Source organism: Hesperophylax consimilis, chromosome 1 (assembly GCF_061612785.1).
Source record: "Hesperophylax consimilis isolate HC1 chromosome 1, BYU_Hcon_1.0, whole genome shotgun sequence".
NCBI classification, from domain to species: domain Eukaryota; kingdom Metazoa; phylum Arthropoda; class Insecta; order Trichoptera; family Limnephilidae; genus Hesperophylax; species Hesperophylax consimilis.
In genome coordinates, this window is record NC_142836.1 from 12,404,099 (window position 1) to 12,427,533 (window position 23,435).

A 23,435-nucleotide genomic window follows, 5' to 3' on the forward strand; every position below is an offset into this window, starting at 1 on the left:
TTAAAATGTGGATATTTTCAAAATACCTTTAAATGTATTGATTTATATCATTTTATAAAACATTATTTTTTGTAAGCTTTGTGTACTTTACGTAAATGTTCATAATATAACAATAAGATATGAAATACTACAATCCCTTTAATCGGCAAAATGAGTTTCATAAGTTCAAATCGTATAAAAACATAAAAAAACGCACTCTATGTTTGTGGTTTTTCGCAGTTGATAAAAATATGTTATTATGCCCAATTATGAAGGGCAACACACAATATCCCACATAATCTTTTACGTTTTCCTCTAGGTAATATTAATAACAGGTACATTATAGGTACCGTGGTTTATAAGAATGAAAAGGTGCTATTTCTTAAGCCTTTTAAGTGATTTACGGGACAAGGAGGAAGCGTTTTATGAAACAAGCAAATGTATTAAAAAGATCTAGTCGGCATAAAATAATTTTATTTTCAACGCGTTGTGTTTATGAAGCAATACAATATAAAACATAAAACATGTACTATTTACGGCATTTTCACTGTGTTTTTCGTCTTCTCTGGACGAAAAAATAAATATTTCATTTTATGAAATATTTTCTCACAATTAAACCCTAATTTCATTTTTTTAATGCATAAGAATATATCCTCCAATGATCAGAAGGAAATATATTGAACCAGGAAATATCCAATAACCATTTTAAGATTTGTAGGTTATTTGATAGGTAATTTTTTGATGAAGAAACTAGACATCAGAGCCAATACAAAAATGTGTGAAACATAAAGCTTAACCCCAGTTGTTTCAACTCCCGTCTCATTTGACTTCGATGCAAATCAACGATTATTACACTGAATAGATAATACAAGCTAGAAGCGCCTTCTGTATCGTCTTGAAAGAATAAACCCACTTTAGATATGACTAACTTTCGTACCTTTTGGATGGGGTTGCTGTACTGAATCTGTTATTAATCCAATTAATACAGCACAAAAACATTTTGAGGAATACATTTAAATGTCAACCTACCCACAACTACACAACTATTTTCTAAAATAAGGGTCTAAGATATTTGCCAGTTATTAACTAAGATGTGTGGCCTTCAGGAAACCAAGGGGGAGTGGACTCTTGGAGTGAAGGAGTAGAGAGGAGAGACGAAACCTTTTTCTATCATGGGGTCTTTAGGGAACCAAGGAGGAGTGGAAAGGAGAGACAAAGTCCTCTTCCATCTTGGAGCCTTTAGGGAACTAAAGAAGAGTGGAGAGAAGATACGAAGGCCTCTTCCATATTGGGACCTTCAAGGAACCAAAAAGGAGCGGAGAGTAGCAACGGGACCGTTTTTCCTCGTGGGGCCTTCAGGAAACCGATAAGAAGTGGACTCTTTCGCCATGGAGCCTTCAAGAAACCAAGGAGGAGTGGAGAGGAGAGATTAGGCCCTCTTCTCTCGTCGAGCTCTCAGGGAACCAAGGAGGGGTGGAGTTACATTAATAATTACAAGCCAATTGCATGTAATTATCAAGGGAATTCCCTATTGACCAAAATCATTGAAAAAGTAGTAAAACTAAGACTCCTCAAGTTCCTCGGTGATAATAAAATCCTTCCAAATAACCAGTATGGTTTTTTAAGGATCGTTGTACCACAGATGCAATTGCAACCTTTACCGAACTGATATCTGATGACCTCGATAGAGGCAATAAACCTCTTGCTGTCTTTTTAGATCAGTCTTAAGCCTTCGATACAATTTCACACCACACTCTTCTAAAAAAGGTGCAACAGATTGGGATAAAAGGTACTGACTTGCTGTGGTTTAAAAACTACCTCACACAGAGATCACAAACAACTGTCATTCACCCCAATCAGGAATATAGAAGTAAACGTTTGCCAATCTCCTACGGTGTGCTTGAAGGAAGTGTTCTAGGTCCGCTCCTATTCCTCGTATAAATAAACTCTTTATTAAATTTGGACATTGACGGTACTATAATATCTTTTGCAGATGATACAGTTATAATATTTTCAAGTAAAACATGGAAAACATCAATAGATTCAGCTAATTGTGGACTGAACAAAATTAAAAAAATGGTTAGACTCTAACCTCCTCACACTAAATGTTCAAAAAACTCAATTCATACATTTCTTAATCCGTAAACTTAAGCTCCCAGAAAACCTTCCTAAACTGATCATTCACATTTGCTCACAAAACCTAGACACATCTCCACTATCTCTTTAAAACATTTGTGCATGCCCAATTCTCAAACTGATTAATGAAATAAAGTACCTAGGTGTCATTATTGAGGCCCATATTAGCTCCATAACAAAGAGACTCCGGAAGTTATGCTATATTTTCTACTCTCTTTGATCGATCCATGACATAAAAACTTTAAGAGGTGTTTATTTAGCTCTATTTGAATCGATAGCAACTTATGGTATTATAAAATGGGGAGGTTGTACAGCATCCATTATCTACCCTCTAGTGACCGTTAAAAAACTTGTGCTAAAGATTATCTTCAAATGTTTATCTTCTCATCCATCAGAGCCATTTCTAGGAAACTCAGTCCTAGACATTCGCCAACTATACATCAAAACATTTCTCAATCATATCTGGAAAAATGTTTTGATAAACTCTACACAAAAAGATATACATACACGCTACTCAACGCATATAAAATTCAAAATTCCTATAGCACAAACTACTTTTTCACAGAGACAATACTCATATATCGCACCTAAAATATTTAACGCACTAAAAAATGACATCAAAATATCAAGATCAATTACTCGATTTAAAACCTATTACGTAAAATGTTTGCGGAAAACTCGACCCTCGATGACGGAGGTGCTGTTCCGCCGTCGGTTCCTCACTGGGGCTTCTATATGAAAAAGCCAAGGATCCGGCATCGAGATGTACTCCACGTTATACCGGGGTTCGATGTTAACAAAGCTAGTGGACCTGATGGAATACCTGCCCTGGTATTGCAGAGGTGTGCTGCGGAAATAGTTCCAGTTTTGACAAAGCTCTTCAAAATGTCCTTGAAGTGTGGCACTGTGCCCTCTGGTTGGAAAAAAGCGGCCATTCACCCTATTCTCAAGAAAGGGGACCGCTCCGACCCGGCCAACTACCGCCCCATAGCGATCACATTAGTTCTGTCCAAAGTGATGGAACGTGTGATCAACGACACACTGCTTACATACCTCGAGAAGAACAAAATTATCAACGACCGTCAATACGGATTCCGGCGGAGCCGCTCGTGCGGTGATCTTCTCGCGTATGTGACGCATGTTTGGGGGCGGTGCCTGGAACGTCACGGTGAGACTCAAACGGTCGCACTAGACATATCCAAGGCCTTTGACCGAGTCTGGCACCGAGGACTTGTCAACAATTTGCCTTCTTACCGACTTTCCGCATCCCTGTGTACGTGGATTGCTGACTTTTTAAGGGATAGGTCGATTCAGGCGATTGCTGATAGTTTCATCTCTTTCTCTTCACTCTATAAATGCTGGCGTCTCACAGGGATCGGTTCTGTCTCCGACTTTGTTGCACTTCATTGTTTTTGTTGCACATCAATGACCTTTTGACATGTGCACCGATTCATTGTTACGCGGATGACAGTACAGTTCATGATAGCTTTTTGTTTGACAATCCCCCAAAGGGCACACAAACTCCAACGGCTTGGAGGGCTTTGAAGCAGAGAATGGACGGTTATCTCGAGAGTATTTCCTCCTGGGGTAAAAATAATCTCGTCGAATTCAATGTTTTAAAGACCCAATCCTGTCTGATTACGTCTAAAAGGGATCCAAATGATAATCTAGTCTCCTTCAACGGAAGCAATCTTCCGAACAGGCCTTCCATTGATATGCTTGGTGTAACTATAAGTGACCAGCTCAGGTACGGGGGCTCCATCGAAGCCAGAGTAAAGTTGGCCTCTCAGAAGCTGGGCGTACTGTACAGGGCCTGCAGATACTTTAATAGTACCCAACTGCTGACCCTGTACAAATCGCAAGTGCGCCCTACTGTCGAATTTGGCAGCCATCTCTGGTCCGGAGCCCCAAAATACCTGAGAAAAACCCTTGACTCTGTGCAGAAACGGGCGGTCCGTTTGATATATTCCCCAATCTTAACAGACGGACTGCAATCTTTAGAGCACAGGCGTCAGGTAGGTATGCTGTCCTTGTTCTATCGGTATTACAATGGAAGATGCTCTGAGGAACTAGCGTCATTGATCCCTTCGGCACCGGTGCGTAGTCGGGATACACGCCAAACGCGCGCCCAATATTTGTACACATTTGTCACATGAGAACGGGTCGCTTCTACGATTCGTTCTTAAGTTCAACAGCTCGGCTGTGGAACGAACTGCCAGCCTCTGTGTTTCCTCCCTCCTACAACTTGGGACTCTTCAAGACCCATGTTCACTTCTTCCTCTCCACAAAAACACCCTCCACACAGCACCCCCAAAAATGACATAGGCCCTGAGGAAAATTATTTTTTTCAGGGCCTCCTGTGTTAATATAAAAAAAATATTTAAAAAAATTTAAAAAAACCGGTGTCCAAAAATGGATCTCTGAAAAGGGGCGAAATTTCTTTAAGGAACATTTATATTTCATACTTGATTTATTGTTTGAATATACTGTCCCTATTCCTGGACCTGGCCAAGGTTTTTGACACAATATCTCATAAAATACTCCTAAAAATTAAATTTAACTTTGGAAATAATAACCCTTCATGTAAGTGTGAAGCCCTCGAGTGTGTTTAATTTATTAAATAATTAGGCGATAATAACCTTAAATGGAAGAACCAGATTGAAAATGTAGCTAAAAGAGTGCGCACACTGATTCACATATTTATTTCATTACGGGAAATTAAAAAAAAAACAAGACTAAAAAAACATATACTACGGGTTGTGTAACTCAATCATAACCTATGGTTGCATTGGGTGGGGAGGTACAGGAAGAACAACATTAAACCCGTTATTGACGGCACCTTTCAGATATTTGAGCGACGCACTCTCCAAGGAATTTAATGTACTAGATGTCCGACAGTGCTATATAAAAAAAATTGTAATGAAATGACCTTTCCGTTCCAACGAGCAACAGAGCGGCTTATCAAAAAATATTCTCATATCTCGGTTCTAAAATATATAATAAAATCCCCTCTCAGCTGAAACTGTGTGAATTATCATCCTTCGGTCCAAGAGTGACAAAATGGTTGTTGGATCTAGGCAGGACTGATTCCGAAATGTTACTAAAAATGTTATTTGATAACTATTTATCACGAACGCCTCTACGTATCTTTATGTATCTTTTTTATATATCTTTTGATGTATCTTTTATGTATCTTCGTTTTAACATACTTATTTTTATCTAATCTTAAATCCTGTATTCGTCTAGGGTAACTTGAAACCCGTAAATTTGACTGTCCTAAAACGGGAATCCTTCCTAGTTGGACAGTCAAAAGCATAAATAGTAATAAATATTTTAAAAAAATTAAAATTTAAAAAAATATATATATAATCAACCACCACACCACGGACATTTGCCTAGTTTGGTGATGTTAACAGATCCAACAACTGTAAAAACCAAAAAAAAACACTGAATAAAGAAAAAATTAAAAAGATTATAAAAAGTCCGCGTTTAGTTAAAGAAAGAAAAACATTCCAACTTTACAAAAACCTGATAATATTTTAATTTCCCCCACCTCCATCATTAATAATTCCTTGTAAACTGATGGGTGAGGACATATTTTATAGTGATCTGCGATGGTTGGGAGGAACCCGACGTTTTGAACCACTCGGTTTAATCAAATTTTATGTCATTTTGAAAATATTTATTCAAGATGTGGTCTCACCAAATTTAATAATTTAATTAATTAATAATAATTTTAAGTCATATTTATTCATTTTAAGAATAGGACTGTGCGGTGACTTGAACAACCTCCTGACAGCTACGGTTGATACCGTAGCTACCTTATGATGACGTAGCACATCTAGTCACACAGACCGAGATCATTTTTGGTATTGCAAAGAATAATTCAAATCTGTTAACGTTTGAAATTTGGTTCTAAGTACTAAAATTATGCAAAAAAATGTATTCTATGTAATATAAAATAATAAATATATAGGTATATAGATTATTGACGTATTTTTTAAGTGTTTCAAATGAGTTATAAAAACACGGATATTAATTTTTTACTCCACATTCTGTTTTATCGTGGATTTTGACGTAACTAGAATTACTTTCTTCAACTTTAAACAGGGGATAACGTACGAAAAGTGCACGTAACATAAATATTATTTAGAAAACGTAATAATTGTTTCACTTTGCTTCAAACAGTTAGGCAATCCATTACCCCTACCTATACCCACGGGTTCTGAACAAATGCTCATGTACGAGTAAATAGGTATATGTACAGAAAACTAGAAACTAAATTTCAAGCGGGGAGGATATACATAGGACAACAAGCTACGGGCTACGAGCTACGGCTACGAGCTATGAGCCGCCAGCTACTGTTAATGCGCTACGAGCTACAGCAGCTACTGTATATTATGTGTATGTGCTAGGAGCTATTTGGAAAGTAATTAACCAAGTGTTGGCTATTTTTCAGACACTACCAGTGCCCGGCCCACCCCGACTTGCCGCCCCCGCCACCACCCCCTCCCCCTGCCATAGTTCAAGAAGGGCAACCTCACAGGTATCCATTGTTCTATTATGTATTGCACACGACACTGTATTCACTGTATACACTAGACTCTATACTTTATACCTGTCACCTAGTGTGCGGTGTCTCTGAGACTTGAAGAGTGAGCCGAACAAATAAAATTATAATGCCTCGGAATGATTGGCACTTGCATACATTAGTTTCCTAGTTGAAAAAGAAATGGTGTACGCAGATAAGTTTACGAGAAGCCCTTCATTACAACTAGCAGACAAAAATACGCTCCCGAGGGGAGGCCCTGCAGGGGCTTTTTGATGGGCTTTGCTCAATTTAGCAAGTTTTGCAGCTTTGTATGTTTAACAGCAATTATTAAAATATGAATGTCTACATAATATACGTATGTTTTATAATTTCGTTAATTTTAAATTCGTTGGGCGAATGAAAATTATTTTCTTCTAAGCCGAAGAAAATAATTTATATAATAAATAATTAATATCTAACGAAGCTATAAGCAATCGACTAAAACCGAGTGCTGCAAGACCCTGCGCAGAAAATTAAGTTCGTAATAGTAAGGTAACAGTCTGCAGCGCAGTTCAGTGCGGAACTTTTCTGCGCAGTGTCTTACAGCATTAGGTTTATGTCGATTGCTTACCGAAATTATGCATTTTGACAGCAATGTTTAACCAAATCGGCTCTTATTACAATTTACATATAAAACATCAATTTAGATACTTTTTTTCAATGTTATAGCTTTTTCGAATTTTATGAGAGCCGAAAGGAATCGATTCCAAAAATAGCCGGTTGCTTGGACAAATAATATCGAGTGATCCAGGGGCAGCAATCTCACTGGGACAAAAAACGGAACAGGAACATCGTCGTAAATTTATCTTTTCTATTTTTTAATTCGATCTTTGTAAATATTTCATGTTTTATTTTTAATAAATAGAAAACTTCTGGGTAAATTGTTGTGAAAACAGAATGAGTAATTATACTAAAGACACAAAAATTTTAATTTATTTTCCTGAAAAAAAAATTCTCAAGAAAATTTTATAAAATGAAACTTGAATTTCGCAAATGGGTCGTGAAAATATATTCAAACCATTTTTCTTTTTGATATTACATGAAGTTAGGATAATTTTTAAGAAATCAGAATATTTTTTGAGCGAAAGTTGGTTGAAAAATGGATCAGGATATTAGTCCTGAATTTTTTTGAATAACATTCTTTTTTATATTCTGTGAAGTTTGAAAATAATCAATTTTAGGAAATTTGTATTTTTCGGAAAAAAAATATTTTTTAAAAATTAAAAAAAATATTGGTTCAAAAACATTTATTTTTGATAGATTGGAAATTATACACGTTAGCTGATATACTGTATACTTATACTGAAAATAATACTTCCGATAAAATTGTGTAAAATATATTGAAACTGAGAATTTTTAAACTAAGTGATATACTAATCAGATTATCGTTGCTATACAAAAAGTCTTCATTATTTAATTAGAACATTAGTTTTAAATATAATACTAAGAATTAAAGTATATCGTTTATAGGTAAGATAATACCTTCCCAAAAATAATGGCTTGATACCCTTATTTGCGCAATTGATTGAACCATTGCTTTTATTATTAATGGTTTTGTACTCTGTGTTAAATACTAACTTATATCATTCTTTGTATGTTTTCAACCGTGTCAGTTGTTTTTAAATGTGAGATAATAATAATATTTGAATGGATCTGTTCAATTATTTGAAGAGAGATCTGTCAATTATTTAGCTTTGAGCTCCCGATCAAAACGTTTAATACTTTTGTAAACAATGTATCCCAACTACACAATTTCCACTATAGAAGATGAGCATTATTTACAGTGTGTTTTAGTATAAGTGACTTAAAAAAATAGCGCAGATGCTTAAGTTGTAAAATGATTTTTATTTTAACATCAATTTTATTTTATTTATTTGTTGTGTATCAAATTTGAGCTACAATTAAATTTACTTTTTTAGGACAGCCTTTACAGAGAGAGAGTATTTTTAAATAAATAGTATAAAACCATGCCACTATCCGCGTCTGTCTGTTTGTGCGCTTAGTTCTTTTAAACTACGCGATGAGTTTTCACTCTCATTAAGAGAACTCCTTCCGAAAGGTTTATACATAATACTTGCATATCATATTTATAGAAAGTAAAAAAAAGTCTCCGAGTAACGCCGAGTACACGTCAGCCAGCGTGAATTTTTTTAAAATAAAAACAACTTTTATAAAATGTCTGTTATGGCGGACAATGGGTGTCAAGCCGTTGTTTTGAGTTTGCAAAATGAACTCTGCGTTTGAATAATTTTTTTGGAGTCGAGTGAATTTTTTAACGTTTTCAAATGATGGCCTAAATGGATTACAATATTTATTTTGATTAAAATATTTGAATGGTACAAAACTTCGATTAAAACTATCCCTCACAACTGTCGCCTGTTAAACATTCCAGAACTTCCCTTTTAATCCTAAAGGTTGCCCTCTTGAATTTTGTCCCAATTTACTGTCCCAATTTGGGCCGCAGAATTGTTAATAAATGAGTAGCAAAATAATAATAATGATTAGTGCCGATTGGATCACCCAAAACCTAAATATATATTTCCATTTGTGAACAATTATTAATTATTGGTAAGACAATAAAACATGTCACATAGGTTCTAGGTTTGAATAATAATAATAGTTTATACCAGCGCAATCCTTAAAAATCACTTGGTAGACCGAATTTTTTTAAATAGTTTCATGCTAAAATATATGATAGGTTGGTACTTTATCGCTCTTCTGAATTCTTCACTCAATCAGTTTCAATTTGAAAATGATACTTATATTCAAAACAAAATTCAGTTCATTGAACCAAAGTTACGCTGGACGCACAGACAACCGAAATTTGTGTTGTAAATAAGATTTTCCACATTGTATGTTGAAAAAAATTCAGGCGCATACGTAAAACATTTGATGTGGAAATCAAATTAAATGGTTTGGAAGTAGGGGTCTGTTTTTGGAGGTTTTTGTTTCTAGATAGTTGCAATTTGCCAGAAGCGTAAGGTATCGAATTCAATCTTTCTAAGGAAGCAGTATTGACTTTCGACCCTTTTGGTGGTAGAATTCATTCAAAGTTAATGATTATTCCAGGTTCCTTCGCAGTTGAAAATAGACAAATGTGCTAAATGTTTTTATAATGGTACTTACGGCATAAGCAGAATCTTTTTTCGACGCATAAAAGAGTTTTGACGTCTTTTTTATACTTACAAAGTACCTGAAGGATGGTGGTTACATAAATCTACAAACACGCGAATTAGGCATCAACACTGCTAAAAAGGCGTGAGCCCATTTAGGCGGGTAGTGTGTGATTTTTACACACGAAAACATGTTTATAAGTCAAGTAACTTTTTAAATATGTGTATGGAAAGAAATTTCCAGAGAGGAGAAAATGACGACTTTACATAATATGCTTTTATGTGGGCGCGTGTACACGAAACAATTTTTTGTGTTTTAAAAATGTTTCTTATACCTAGCAGGAATTTATTATTGTTTCTGATATAATACAATATAACTGATACGAAATATACCCCGTTTAAACGTCGTTGAAATATCATGTACCCGACACTTTCAAAAACGTTTTTTTTTCAAGAAATTTACCCATATTAAATTTATACGAATACATAATTTAAAACAAAGAGATGATTTAAAATTTATTTTTAATGATAAAATTTAAATTATTTGGTTTATAATGATATTTATTATAAATTAACTATTGTTGCTTTTCAAATTTCCTGAACGGCAACTTTCATCTTTCTTACTAAGACATTATACCTTGACCCTTCAAAACATCTCCCAATTTTTAGATTAACAAGATTAGTTATATCGTTTACGATAATCTGCTTGCTCTTATCCTCTCCAATTCTCTTGTAGCCCAATTCACGTTTAGTAGCAAATAAGAGATATAATGATGGCGTACCCAAACGATCAACAATGTAAGTACTTAATTAATTAAGTTAATTACTTACACTACTCAAATAATATATGTAAATGTACCAACGCATTTTTTTTAATTCGTTTGTCAATATCAATAAAATTACGGGGTCTTAATGAGATTAAATTTCTTGATTTTAATCGATTAATTTATTGAAATAATTTGTTTGTATTTTGATTTTATTTCGACTTTTTTTGTGATTTTTCAAAATGAAATTCGAATAATTGAATAATTTTAGCAGATATTTTACAGTGTATCAATGTAGGTCAAGTTAAACGTGCTGTCAACTTTACCCTTTTAGGTTTCCATCCCTTTAAGGATACATAAAGTTTTATCTTTAAATGAAAATATCAAATATTTATGACGCCGAGTCATCTAGTTTTGATATTTCAACATCTGTGCTTTTCCAGCGGTAGAACATTTTGTAATCTCGATATCTTGCTGTGTTGTATTTGAATTGGAAATAATGTTTCCATCCCCCAGTTAACGATGCTCCGTGTAGGTACTAAAAAGAAATTGAATTCGAAAATAACGGTAAGTGTGAAACATTTCTAGTAGAAACAACTTTTTGCGGTTTGATAACACGCGTGTTCCTATTGATAGGAAATGGATATTAATATGCAATACAAATTATTTACATTCAAATTAACTCGTTAATAATAATCTTCAAATTAAATATTCGTAATAATTTTGTACATAATAATCATGGTTCCATGATAACTCAACACAGTGACAATCCAACACACTTTTAAAAAGTGATTTAAAGTCATTAGAAACGATGAAAAAAAATATAATTTAAACCTAACCTAACCTACTAACCCAGCTAATAAAGTTTTTGTTTCATCACTTTCCATGACTGTATATAACTTTTTAAAGATGTGATGAATTATCATTGTGATGATTTATCCAGTCACCAATAATCATGTATGTGCAAAAATATATAGTTTCAAGTTTAAACTTTGTATTAGAACACACATTAGAGTAACATATTTTGTATCCAATTATTTCATCGTATAAAAAGATGGCGATACTGAATACGAATTTTTACTCAGTATTCTATAAAATTTGAATACTGAATTCAACACGTTTTTGTTTCAAATTAAAGTAAGCTAGAGAATGCATTTTAATAATTTCAATTATTAACAAGCATAAAAAACCCCTTTCATTAGTAACATTTTGTATTGAAGAATAATATAACGAAATTGTAATTTAATTGTTTCCGAATTAATTAATTTGTAAAGTGGGTTTTTGGCGAGATATCGTTAATTTTTTTATTGTATCATAATTTATTTTAAAAACTCCATCAAAGAAATAATAATTTATGTTTTACAGGTATGAAATAACGCCAGGCAAAGCATATTTCCCTTCAATGATAGATAAATAAATACAAACATTTACGGATCAATAATTAACTGTACAACATTGTTTGAGCTAGCGTAATCAAATTCTAAGAGCCTAGTCTTTGTAAAGTGTTCCTGGAAGCACTAGAATTTTGGCTGTATTGACATTGTTCCGGTATCCTTTATAGTATCTATGAAGCTTTTCTTAGTTAAGAATATTGATGTAGGTTCCGTTTAATCATTTAATAATTTGCAAACAGCAGTAGAAAATAGATAACATAAATTTTTTTCTAAAAATAATTTCATAAACCATTGTTTTTTGAAAATTCGTACAATTCACTCTAAATAAATTCAAACTAACAAATGTACAACTTATTAATTAAATATCTATGAGTATAAATGCGTAACGAGTGGTGTAGATTAGCTGTATATTATAGTAATATTTACATGGTTACACATAAACCCCATGGCAATATTGACGTTATGTTTGAAGTAAGCGTACTCAATCACAACCAATATATTGTTTGGTTGGAGAAAGAAAGTTGCATGTAAATAATGTTATTAAATATAGCTTCATGTATGATTGTATAAATTTAATACGAATCATAAAATATTAATACAAAATATAGTTCTTATGCGCACGCTGAATTAACTCAAAATAACGATTAAATGTAACCTAGGTAACATCTCACCTGTGTAAAATATTGATATTCTATGTTTTATTAGAATGCTCAGCCATTATCTCAGTTAAGACGAGATCTGAGAATTGATACTTAAACGTGATTTAAAAGCACAACCCGTTGTCCCCTTGGGAAATTTCAATTTTCTGACTACATTTGAAACGATTACCTTCATAAAGTTCAACTAAACAAACTTGGAAAAAACAACAAATTTTTAGGTTTCCCAGAACAAATCTTATGTTTTATTTCGGAATAATAATTTAATGAAAACGAAACACTGACGATTTAATCAAACAAAAATTCTAACCGAAACCGTTTCGAAATCAATGGTTTCTACTTCGGTATAAATGTTTCCTGAAAATTAATAAATAAAATAATAGACCTGTAGAAAATAAATTACAATGAGCAGTAAATAATGAATATTTTAAAGAAAAAAATATAAAATTATTGAAAAATTAATATTATATTTAAATAACTAAGACTATTAAAAATTAAAACAGCAGAATCATAGAGTAACTAAGATAACCAAATAATAAATAATTATCATGAATGTAGATATTAATTTGAAAATTAATTAAAGAGATGGCTATTTGTTTTAAATATTTTGTTATTAATAATGTTTAATTGACTAATAATTCTTTTCTTAATTACTTAAATTTCAAAAATACCTAATTGAAAACACACTGTATTAGAATGTAAAAAAATTACCCTTTGTTAAAATCAAAAGTTAGTATTTTGTCATATCGATCATTATAAATAGTGTTTATAAGTAGTGTTTGATTTTCATTAAATTACAAGTCGCCACCAAGACGAATAATAATTTATCGAAATATCTTTAAATATAAACAAATCTTTGTTTTTCATTTGGAGGACGTTTGAAGGATGATAAAATCCTACCTCTTGGCATGTTTTCAGCTCAGTGACTTGACTTATCGTTTCACCCTCCATCAAGTGAGATGTAGCATAATGGAGTGCCTATTATACAGTACACGCATACAGGTACTATAATACTACTGTTTGTGGTCTCTGAGGGTTGTTTTCGTAAGGGAATGATTCTACTTCAGAATTGAGGAAGTGAATTTAAGGGAGTAAGTTAAACACGAATCCTTAAGTGTATTACGAGTAGCACCACGAAAGAAGTTCATTGCGAGAATCGATTAAAAGTAAAATTCATAATTGTTTAAAAAGTAATGATAAATTACCTGTTTTCTAAAATTGTGATGGCTTACTAATTGTCACTTTGGCTGGATAAGGTTCTCACTGACATTATTTTCAAAAATGACATTTAAATGCAAAATAATAATAATAACATTTTATATCATAAAATCAATAAAAAACATTATCTGCAAAATTATTTATTAAAACACATTAATCTTTGAATGTCTGATTTTGAGCTTCAATCTTGTCTTCCTATCTTAAATAGAACGTGTCGTGTGGAGTGGCGTTTAGGGAATCGTGGCTTTTATCTTTTCAGTGGTGCTATCTGAAATTTTGCTTAACTTTTTGATAATTTTTGGTTAGCTATTAACTTCATTGTATTAATTTTTGGCTTGCTGTTTTCTCGTTAAATCTGATGCTAACTTTTACATCAGGTTCACTCTTTTTGTTTAATTTTTATAATCTATCTCACATCTTGTAAAACTAATGGCGACGATTTTAGAAAAAGGTATTTTTTTACAGTCGAAATGTTTCTACTTACATACATAAAAAACATAAAATCAGATAACTTCTTCTGTTTTGGTTCTGTGTGGTGTTTTGGCATTAATGCTTTCAAAAGCATCACCTACCCAAGCGAGGAAATATTTAATTTTTATTAAAATACTCTTTCTATGTCACTATGAATATTATCAATCTCTTGAATCCAAAAGTTCCGCGGTACAGAATATTCCATTTTTTGGGATAGTGTCACTCCAAATTAATGATTATCATACTGCCTGTTTAAAATATTTTAAATAATAATTAAAACTTGATTTTTTTTAAACGTGTTATAATTACATGTCATCATGGGTATTTTAGTTATTATAAATCTTATTCCAACCACAAAAAGCAAACAAACTCGTCGAATAAGGTATAAAATGTTCCTAGTTACCTTTGACATGAATCATGACCTTCCCGGTCTCATACGGTTCTTCACGTTTAGGTATGTTCTAAAAACGGAAAACATACGTCAAAATGACAATCTGGTCTCCTTCAACGAAAGCAATTTTCGCAAGATGCCTTCCATTGACATGCTTGGTGTAACTCCGTGACCAGTTCATGCACGGGAAGCAAATTCAACTCGAAGCCAGAGTCAACAGAATTATTAGATCGCAGGTATGAAGCGATATTGCTGTCTTTGTTTTACCGCTATTTCTTTGGAAGTTGCTCCGAGGAACTAGCGTCATTAATCTCTTCGGCGTCCATGCATATTCAGGAAACACGTTGATTTATGTCAAATGATAACCGTTTCTCTTCACAAAAAGACTCTTCACACCCCACCCCCAATGTTAAGTTAGAACCTGAGGGAAATTCCTTCATCGCATCCTGTGCGAAGTATTTTTTTTTTAAATTACATTTAAATATTTTCCTTTTAAAATTTGTTAAACTTTATGTACTGAGATTGAACCTCAAAAACAGAAATTGAAAAATAAATTTTGGGAAATGGTCTTCGCAAACATTGACAATTTATTATCAAAACAAGGTAAGGTGATTTTATAACCTTACTCAACCAATTATAATTATATCAATATTCCCAAATTTCATAACGTCTCAAAAATCTTCGCTGGCTGACGTTTATGCTTTTATAGATGGTATTTAAGTCAATATTATTTATCGGAATTGTGATTTCCTGAAAGTACCAATTCACGATAGTCAACTCTTTTATTAGCGTCGTCATCAGGTATCGGAAGTAAAGCAGAATCAAAGCGCACACCTGATACTAAGTCCGGTGAGCGTGCTTTTGGTCCTACAACCTGGAATGATTAGAGCGACTGAATTCAGAGTAAAGCTTAAAACGCATCACTTCAGATAATCATGTGTACTTGCAAACCTAATTTACATGACTAAGCTATCCATGAGTCCCTACCTTATATCACACACTGAATAATATAATTATTTAATGCGATGCGTTGAATTGCTACTATACAGGGTGTTAAGGGACGTACTTGACATTATTTGTAGTAAAAATGTAAATGAAATTTTGGTATCTGGAAAAAAATGTTAATGTCTTTTTTCCACAAAAATAAAGAACATTAGTAGGGATTGGACACCTAGAGTTGATGTGAGAGGTTGGGTGGTTACTCGGCTGAGAAACCAGTGACGACATGTGAATGATTTTTTTTTCGAGTTTTTTTTTTATAAATATTTGGTAAAATTTTGAAAAAAAATCCTTAAAAATCACTGGAGACTAAATTTTGTTTCAAATTTTTTCTCCAAAAAAATGTGAAAAAACACTGGTGAAAGTTAATCAGGTACATCCCATAACACCCTGTATAAAAAGTCAAAAATTTTCACGGTCCGGTTGTTGTAAGTAACTAAAATATGTAAATATACATTATTATGGATAATTTAGGGATCAATAAATTCAGGTAAGTAAGTATCTTTCTGCATGTGTATTTAAATAATACGGAAGAACTGAGTAAGTAAAATTTGTTCAGCGCCTTTGAGGTAATTTTTCACAAATTGTCAAATTATTATTATTATTAGTGTTACTGAAAATCTTTATAAAGGGAGTTAAAGATCTGTAGTTATAGGTACATTATTTTATTAAAAAACAAAGGTGAACTCCACAGTTAAGCCTAATTTTTATTTCCAGCTAAGACATAAATTGAATTGTGATATCATTAAGTCATTTTATCTAGAATCTCGACGATCGCAAAGTCTCTAATCCATTGTCACAAGTGGATTCGCTTAGTAGATGAACCACTAAATAATCCTTAAACATAATTTCTGCTTTGATGTGAACACAACAGTTTCAGCACTCCATTTCACTCTAATGAATAGATTAAGTTGCTTCCGTAGTTACAGAAGTATCATTTGTTGGTTATTGACTATACGAGTTCAACTATATCCTTCCCACAATGGAACACTTCGAAGTGGTGTCTTAAAATAGCAAGATTCGGAATTTCTTCTCCTATCCACTATGAAACTAACGTATTACAAAGCACAAAATATACAATATGTTTTTTTTTCAATGAATTTTATAGTTCATTAATTTCTATAATTTGAAACTGAAAGAATTTTTTTTATATCTACAACCTTAATAATAGACCGCATGTAAAATAATAAATGGAAGAAATATGAAGAGAGAGACAAATAATTGACGGCGTCATGCATTTATCATTTGTATATTCGCGAATCCAAATTTGTTAAGCAAATTCAAATCCTTTTTCAATAATTGCTAAGAATGAATATGCATATCCTACGGCTTTCACGGGTCTGCGGTAAAAATCTACACCGTAGGGTGCTTCCACTTCTCACAGTCAATTAAATAAATGGTTGAGCACCTCTGAAGAAAAATACAGAATTAATTTTTTATAAGAACACCAATAACATTACAGTTAAACACAACCAGTGGTATTGTACGTCCTTGAATAAGATTTTCTAGGTTTTTCCACTGAAGACTTAAAAATAAAATTTGTTCTCCTTTCTTTCCAATTTGAGGGAATAATAAATCTTAAGCTCCCCCTTTCAAGAAGAACGGCTGAGCGACCTTTTTTCATACAAAACTTAAAAGTGAATCAGAGGCGAAAATACTTAACTAAATTGAATAATTATTTTTTTAATGAAAACTTAAAGCAAATATCTAGTACGGATATTTTCTACTTTATATATTTGTGTTTTAAAATATAAAATATAGGCCATTAAAGATTATATCATAGTTAATTAATATGTCCATTGATAACAATCGCGCAACTTGTCCTAGAGTCCTTTGATTTTTTAACGTCTTTAAAATCATTTTGATACCACTATCTATCTCACCTCTATTATCATTGGAAAATACACTTCAACGTATTTTTTATTCTAACAATCTCCCGATAATTTGATTTGCTTGTTTACTTTTTTGATTCGATATTCTTGTATCGTATGTATATATCATTAGTTTCAAAAGACTTATTATTATTTATACCGATTCCCATAACTAACTAAAAGTACCTATTGCAAATTCAAAATATAATATATATATTTTACGATTATTAACATTTTTTTATAAAACCTAAAAATTTGGGATAACGGTGAAACCTATGTGGATTCACTAGCATTAAGCTGAAGTAAGCATTTCATACCGATGGCTTGGGGTTAAAATACCGTATCTGCAATTCAAACCGATGGCTAAGAGTTAAAATACCGTATCACCAATTCATATCGGTGGCTTAGAGTTAAAATACCGTACCTCCAATTCATATCGATGGCTTAGAGTTAAAATACCGTATCTCCAATTCATATCGGTGGCTTAGAGTTAAAATACCGTACCTCCAATTCATATCGGTGGCTTAGAGTTAAAATACCGTACCTCCAATTCATATCGATGGCTTAGAGTTAAAATACCGTATCTCCAATTTTGTTCGAAAATGAGTTAAGTACTGAAATGTAAATGAAAATGGCCTATATTTATTGGGTTCAAATATTGCATCTCCCCTATACTTACCCTCCTAATTATATTAAGGTACAAAACGTATTGTAAATTATCAAGCCATTCTTTTATAAGTATATATATATATCAAGATACGCCTATCTTGTATATCCTAAAAAATATTTATCTTTTTTACCCGCCGCACAACGCTGCCAAACCGAGTGGCAACATTGTCCCCCTGTCTTGACACTGCACAGACCGGGAGCTCTTGTGAAGTGTCATATAAAAAAATCCATTTCAAAATATTGTATTTACATCAGATATAAATATTAATTAATGGAAAAGAAAACTTTTTCTACATAATAAAATCTAATTTTCGAAAGTTTGCAAAAGTCGATAGCAGTTTTCTCAGTTTTATGGTTTTTGAAGATACTTTTTTTTAAAATCTAAACCATCGATATGCATTTTAAATTTATATTTGGAGCTACGATATTAATTAAGTCAAATTAAATCAAAAACACCCGGAAATCTTCATTGCTTGAGTGATTAATAATAATAATAATAATCACTAAAAACATTTCTTTTAAACAAATTTCACTACACTTTAAATGAATACCTCACATAAATTAAATACCTATGCTTTTTATTTTTTATTTTATTTTTTAAGATGTAATTCTTGGGTTATATAATATAATGTGTTGGGTTAGCTGGAAGAAATAGGATGTAACCTTTAAGCTATACCATTTGTACTCTGTATTTTTGGGCAGTAAATATTTTTTTTGAATTTGAATATTCTTGTATCTATCCGTAGAATTAAATTTTTGAAGGAATATATATATTTACATATTCTCTGTTGTGAAGCGCTATCGTTTAGAAACTTCGACACCCAATATATAACCATGGTCATGAATATGTACTATACCTACTTCGGCGTATAAAATGAGCTTGTTGTTTTTTATCAGTTAGTTAATTATTAGCAGCTTCAGTTTCGAAGATAGTAAGACAACGAACACCACCCGGGACTAAACTGCTTCGAAAACCTATCAGACTAATTGGGATCCCACTCGCCCCGGGGAGCGTGCGGGAAAACACCGGGAGGCCACTGTAAACAGGCAATTTGGCGATTAGTTTTCAACGCAGGTTTACGTTATTCGCTTAGTGGACGCTTTGGTGCGGACCGCTGTTGCTTTCATCGTAAAATGATCCTCTTGCGATTTCATCAAATTATTTTTTTGTGAAATGTGTCAAAAACACGTGTAAACTGCCTTGAAACACGTTTTTGGATGAATCAGGTGCGTGTAATTTGGGAAGGAACTCCTGTACTAGTGATTTACTGAGAACAGAAATATTATTAATTATTATTTTTATTAATATAAAAAAGATAGACAAACATTTCCGGGTTACGAATAACCTGAAAATATTTGAAAATGTCCTACTAGCACCACAGTTAGCTAAAAATGGTGCTTGTGTCGTGATGGAGGACTTAGCCAGCCGAGGAATTGAATGCACGACGTTCGAGAGGGACCCAAACGCGATGCCACCTCAGTCACTGACCAGTCATATATTACTTTTAGAAATAAACTCCAGAACGAAGGTATTTCAGAACCAAGATAAAATAATCCTTTTAACGTGCCTACGTAAATTCATTTTACTGGTTTGTGCTTTCAATTGATTTATTGTATTTCACAAACATCCATTTTAACCATAGACTTTGAAATTGATAGACCATCTGCGGATTAAATTAGATTATAGACTAGTTTCTCTTTCTATGATTTGTCAGTATACAAGCAACTCGCATTGGAATGATTTCAATTCGGATGTCTATGATTTAAACATAAAAACAAAATAATCCCACTCTTCACAAAACTTATTTTTAAGAATTAATAACTAATGTATAACATCGAAAATATGTACCCATAAGCAGCAAATCTACGGTAAACTCTAACGACGTGCCTTAGAAGGTTTAAGTATTTTCTGCTTGAAACGTCATTTCCAACTTGAGTTGTAGAGGTCTTAAGCGTCCATTTAACCTGTTTTTTTCTGAAAGGAATATTGAAATCTTCCAGGGTAAATAATGAATTCCTTTGAGCCGGTGAGTACGAATGGTATTAAAAAAACAAAGTAGTTATCTGTGATCTAAGATCAATATAATGGTTAGTTGAAATTTTACAGTTTATGATAAGTATGACATTTCCATTTCATTACATTGTTTCTCCTCTTCAGTTTTATATAATTCGATCTTAATTAGGTACCTACACACAAATGGTTTACCTTACCAATCAAATTATTATTATCTTCCTTTGGTATAACTCTCGAACGGATGGATTGTCATTTTGACCTTATCTCATTTTGAACTAAATCTACAGATCTACTATCTAAATGTGCAAGTAAATAAGTTTTAAATGTTTTAGTGGTTGAGCCGAACGCTTTCAGTGTTACGCATGATTGTCATTATTAAAAACCGTTCATAATTTGCTTTCATCATGTCCGATCCTGTTTGAACAGGACCAAACACGTCAGCTTCGCCCGCTCTCACACGCTCACGTCGTTTGAGGATGCGGCGTCGATTGGATCCCGCCGGATGCGAATGCGTGACGGCACGGAGCGCCTTCTGGACGGGAGGAAACGGCCAGAGCAGATGCAGATGCAGCACCAAATGCAGCAAACGGGCCCGAGCGTCATGCAGGCGGGTCCGGGAATCATGCAAGCCGGTCCGGTCATCATGCAATCTGGTCCAGGCATCATGCAGGCGGGGCAGAGTATGCTGCCCATGCCCCAACAGTCCTTCACGCCGAACTATCAGCCTGTGATGCCGCAAGGATCGCAGCCCTTCCCGTCTCAGATTGGTGTCGGGCACTTTCCACAGGTACCTTAGAAAATAAATATATAATAAAATACAGTTCTTACTATATATTGTTATTTAAGGTTTCGCGCGGGCGGGGTTCAGTTTTATTTCAAGTATTTATATTTCAGCTTTGTTTTCTTATACCATCAGGTAGGAATTCATGGCATGACTGTTTTTATTTCTTTAATATGTCGCAAAACCATTTTTTTTACAAATGACCGGCACTAGGGTGATCGTTTTGATATATTTATTATATTTTCGTACGACGTTCAGAAATACAATGTAAAGTTTTGCGACATTTCCAGGTGCGCCACTCCTATCACATTACCCACAATCTACAACGGAGTCAGGTATAGCCTACATCTCACAAGCCATGTCATAATGATGTAGTCTTACGTAGTGCGTCACAATTGATTTCCCGTTGAGATGTCAATGCGGTTAGCTCTACATTGTTTCTTAGTGCTACATTAATTAAACCGACACCAAATATCGATGGTGCTCGGTAATATTGATATTAGATATAGCACCTTCTTTGCGATGACGATGATGTTCTCGGATAGTTGATAACATAATCGTCGGTAAATAGGAAGGTGCTCAGGTTATCTTCTTCGACCCAGACAACTCACCTATTCCTTAACCTGTCCCTGGGTCACTCTCACAGGAGTACACATTTGGTCACAAAAATTCAACAGAATGCAGTATTCTGGACACATGATATATTACTATGGTTTTTTATGCTCTACTAGATTTTTAAGTATTCTACTATGCAAGGTGTTTTAAATAAAAAAAAATTCACACAGAATCAGGTGTACCTAAATGGCCCAGTACCCGTCCATGGCCAGATTCACCAAGGAATCGTTGGTCCGCACTTCCCTCCCCAGCACATGGTGTCCATGCATTCCCAGCATCACATGCCCGTGAGCCAGCAGACGTCCTTGTCGCAAGATGACTCTACCAAAGTTGTGGTTCTGGGTGAGCTTTGACCTATTACTATGTAATATTCGAGCAAATGCAAAGCGTTTGTTTTTATTGGGGATGGTATAGCAATCTTACACCGAAAGTGTGTGTGTTCAGGTAGCCAATACAAACTATGATCATAGCCTATTTCTTTCTAAGGTCTGTGTGTTGAAAGATTGGCAATCCACAATTTGTTCGAATGCTATTATAAAAAAATTAACGTGATTTACCAAATTATTTTTAAAAACTTATTTTTTTTTTAATTCTTACAAATGTTTGACTTATTAATTTATTAATAATTAAAATACTGGCTTTTAATAACCATGAAGTAGGAACCAAAATTATTTTATTTTAATTAATTTATATTTCCTTATTTAAAATGTTGGCAGATGTCGTAATTTTAACTAATGGTGTTCATTTGATAGGTATATCAACAATGTTTGTTTTTGAAAAGCAATGATCGCGGGGCAAATATTTTTACGTTCAGGTTTACAAATCCTACAATTATAATATCCCGTGACTGTTCACGGGTCTGCGCTAGTATATAATAAATAGGTATTACTTTACGTATTTTTTAAAACTTTTTTCTTAAAAATATAATGAGATGAAATGTTCGCAGTTTGTTTTTTTTACACAAAGTGATCGCGCTTTGGAGCCCTGCTCACGCTTTTGCGTGATTGTAGTATTTTGTTGCCGGTGTTGCAAAAAGTGATTAGTAAAGTAACCTTTAGCAATAAAGTCCAACTGATGTAGTGATTTGATCGATATTCCTGTTGTTAGTTGACTTGGCTAGAAGTGGTATATTACAAGTTTGAAACTCGCATCGGGCATTAACTTTAGAATTAAAAATGCATTGCTTTCCAAAATTAAAATAGATCGGTCTTATTAAGATTTTCATGAAATAATTCCAGTTTATCAATGTACATTTGTGTCTATTTCCCGCAATCATTTTGTCCGGGTGTAAAATGAATTATTCATTTGTTTGGCTAGTCAAATGAAAATATTATTTTATTTTGCAAAGTCGAACTATAAGCAATAAAAGTATCAAAATTCCTTTTTTCAAATACTAACAGCACCTGATTTCAAATACCACAAAAATCACTTTCTGCTTCGTGATCAAAGATACGAATGTACTTGCCGAATATCGTCCGAAGAGAAATAACTTTACCTGAAAAAATTCACGAATTTTTATCAAATTATTGATTTCTCGAAAGGTTTTCGCCGTTAAAATATTGGTTTTAATAAAGAAAATACGAACACCACACCTTTCGGAAACTGCCAACCAAGTATTCAGAAACTCGTCGGAAGATATTTCATTTTGAGTTAAGATTTTTCCGAATATATTAAAAACTTTAACAGCCTTTATTTACTGACTTGAGAAACTCATTTTCGCGATTTTATATTTATGAAAGTCTTAAATGTGTTCCGAAATAATTTCATAAAAAT

The 23,435-nt window shown here is 33.3% G+C and overlaps 1 protein-coding gene across 1 annotated transcript in view; it reads left to right on the forward strand.

The window, feature by feature from the left end:
• LOC149426289 (uncharacterized) overlaps positions 1 to 23,435 on the forward strand; it is a 322,323-nt gene that overhangs the window by 249,980 nt on the left and 48,908 nt on the right. The window contains exons 7-9 of the mRNA XM_089648840.1: positions 6,575 to 6,661; positions 20,693 to 21,053; positions 21,833 to 22,004. Of these exons, the coding sequence (XP_089504966.1) occupies positions 6,575 to 6,661; positions 20,693 to 21,053; positions 21,833 to 22,004 (620 nt within the window). The remainder of the gene's footprint in view (positions 1 to 6,574; positions 6,662 to 20,692; positions 21,054 to 21,832; positions 22,005 to 23,435) is intronic.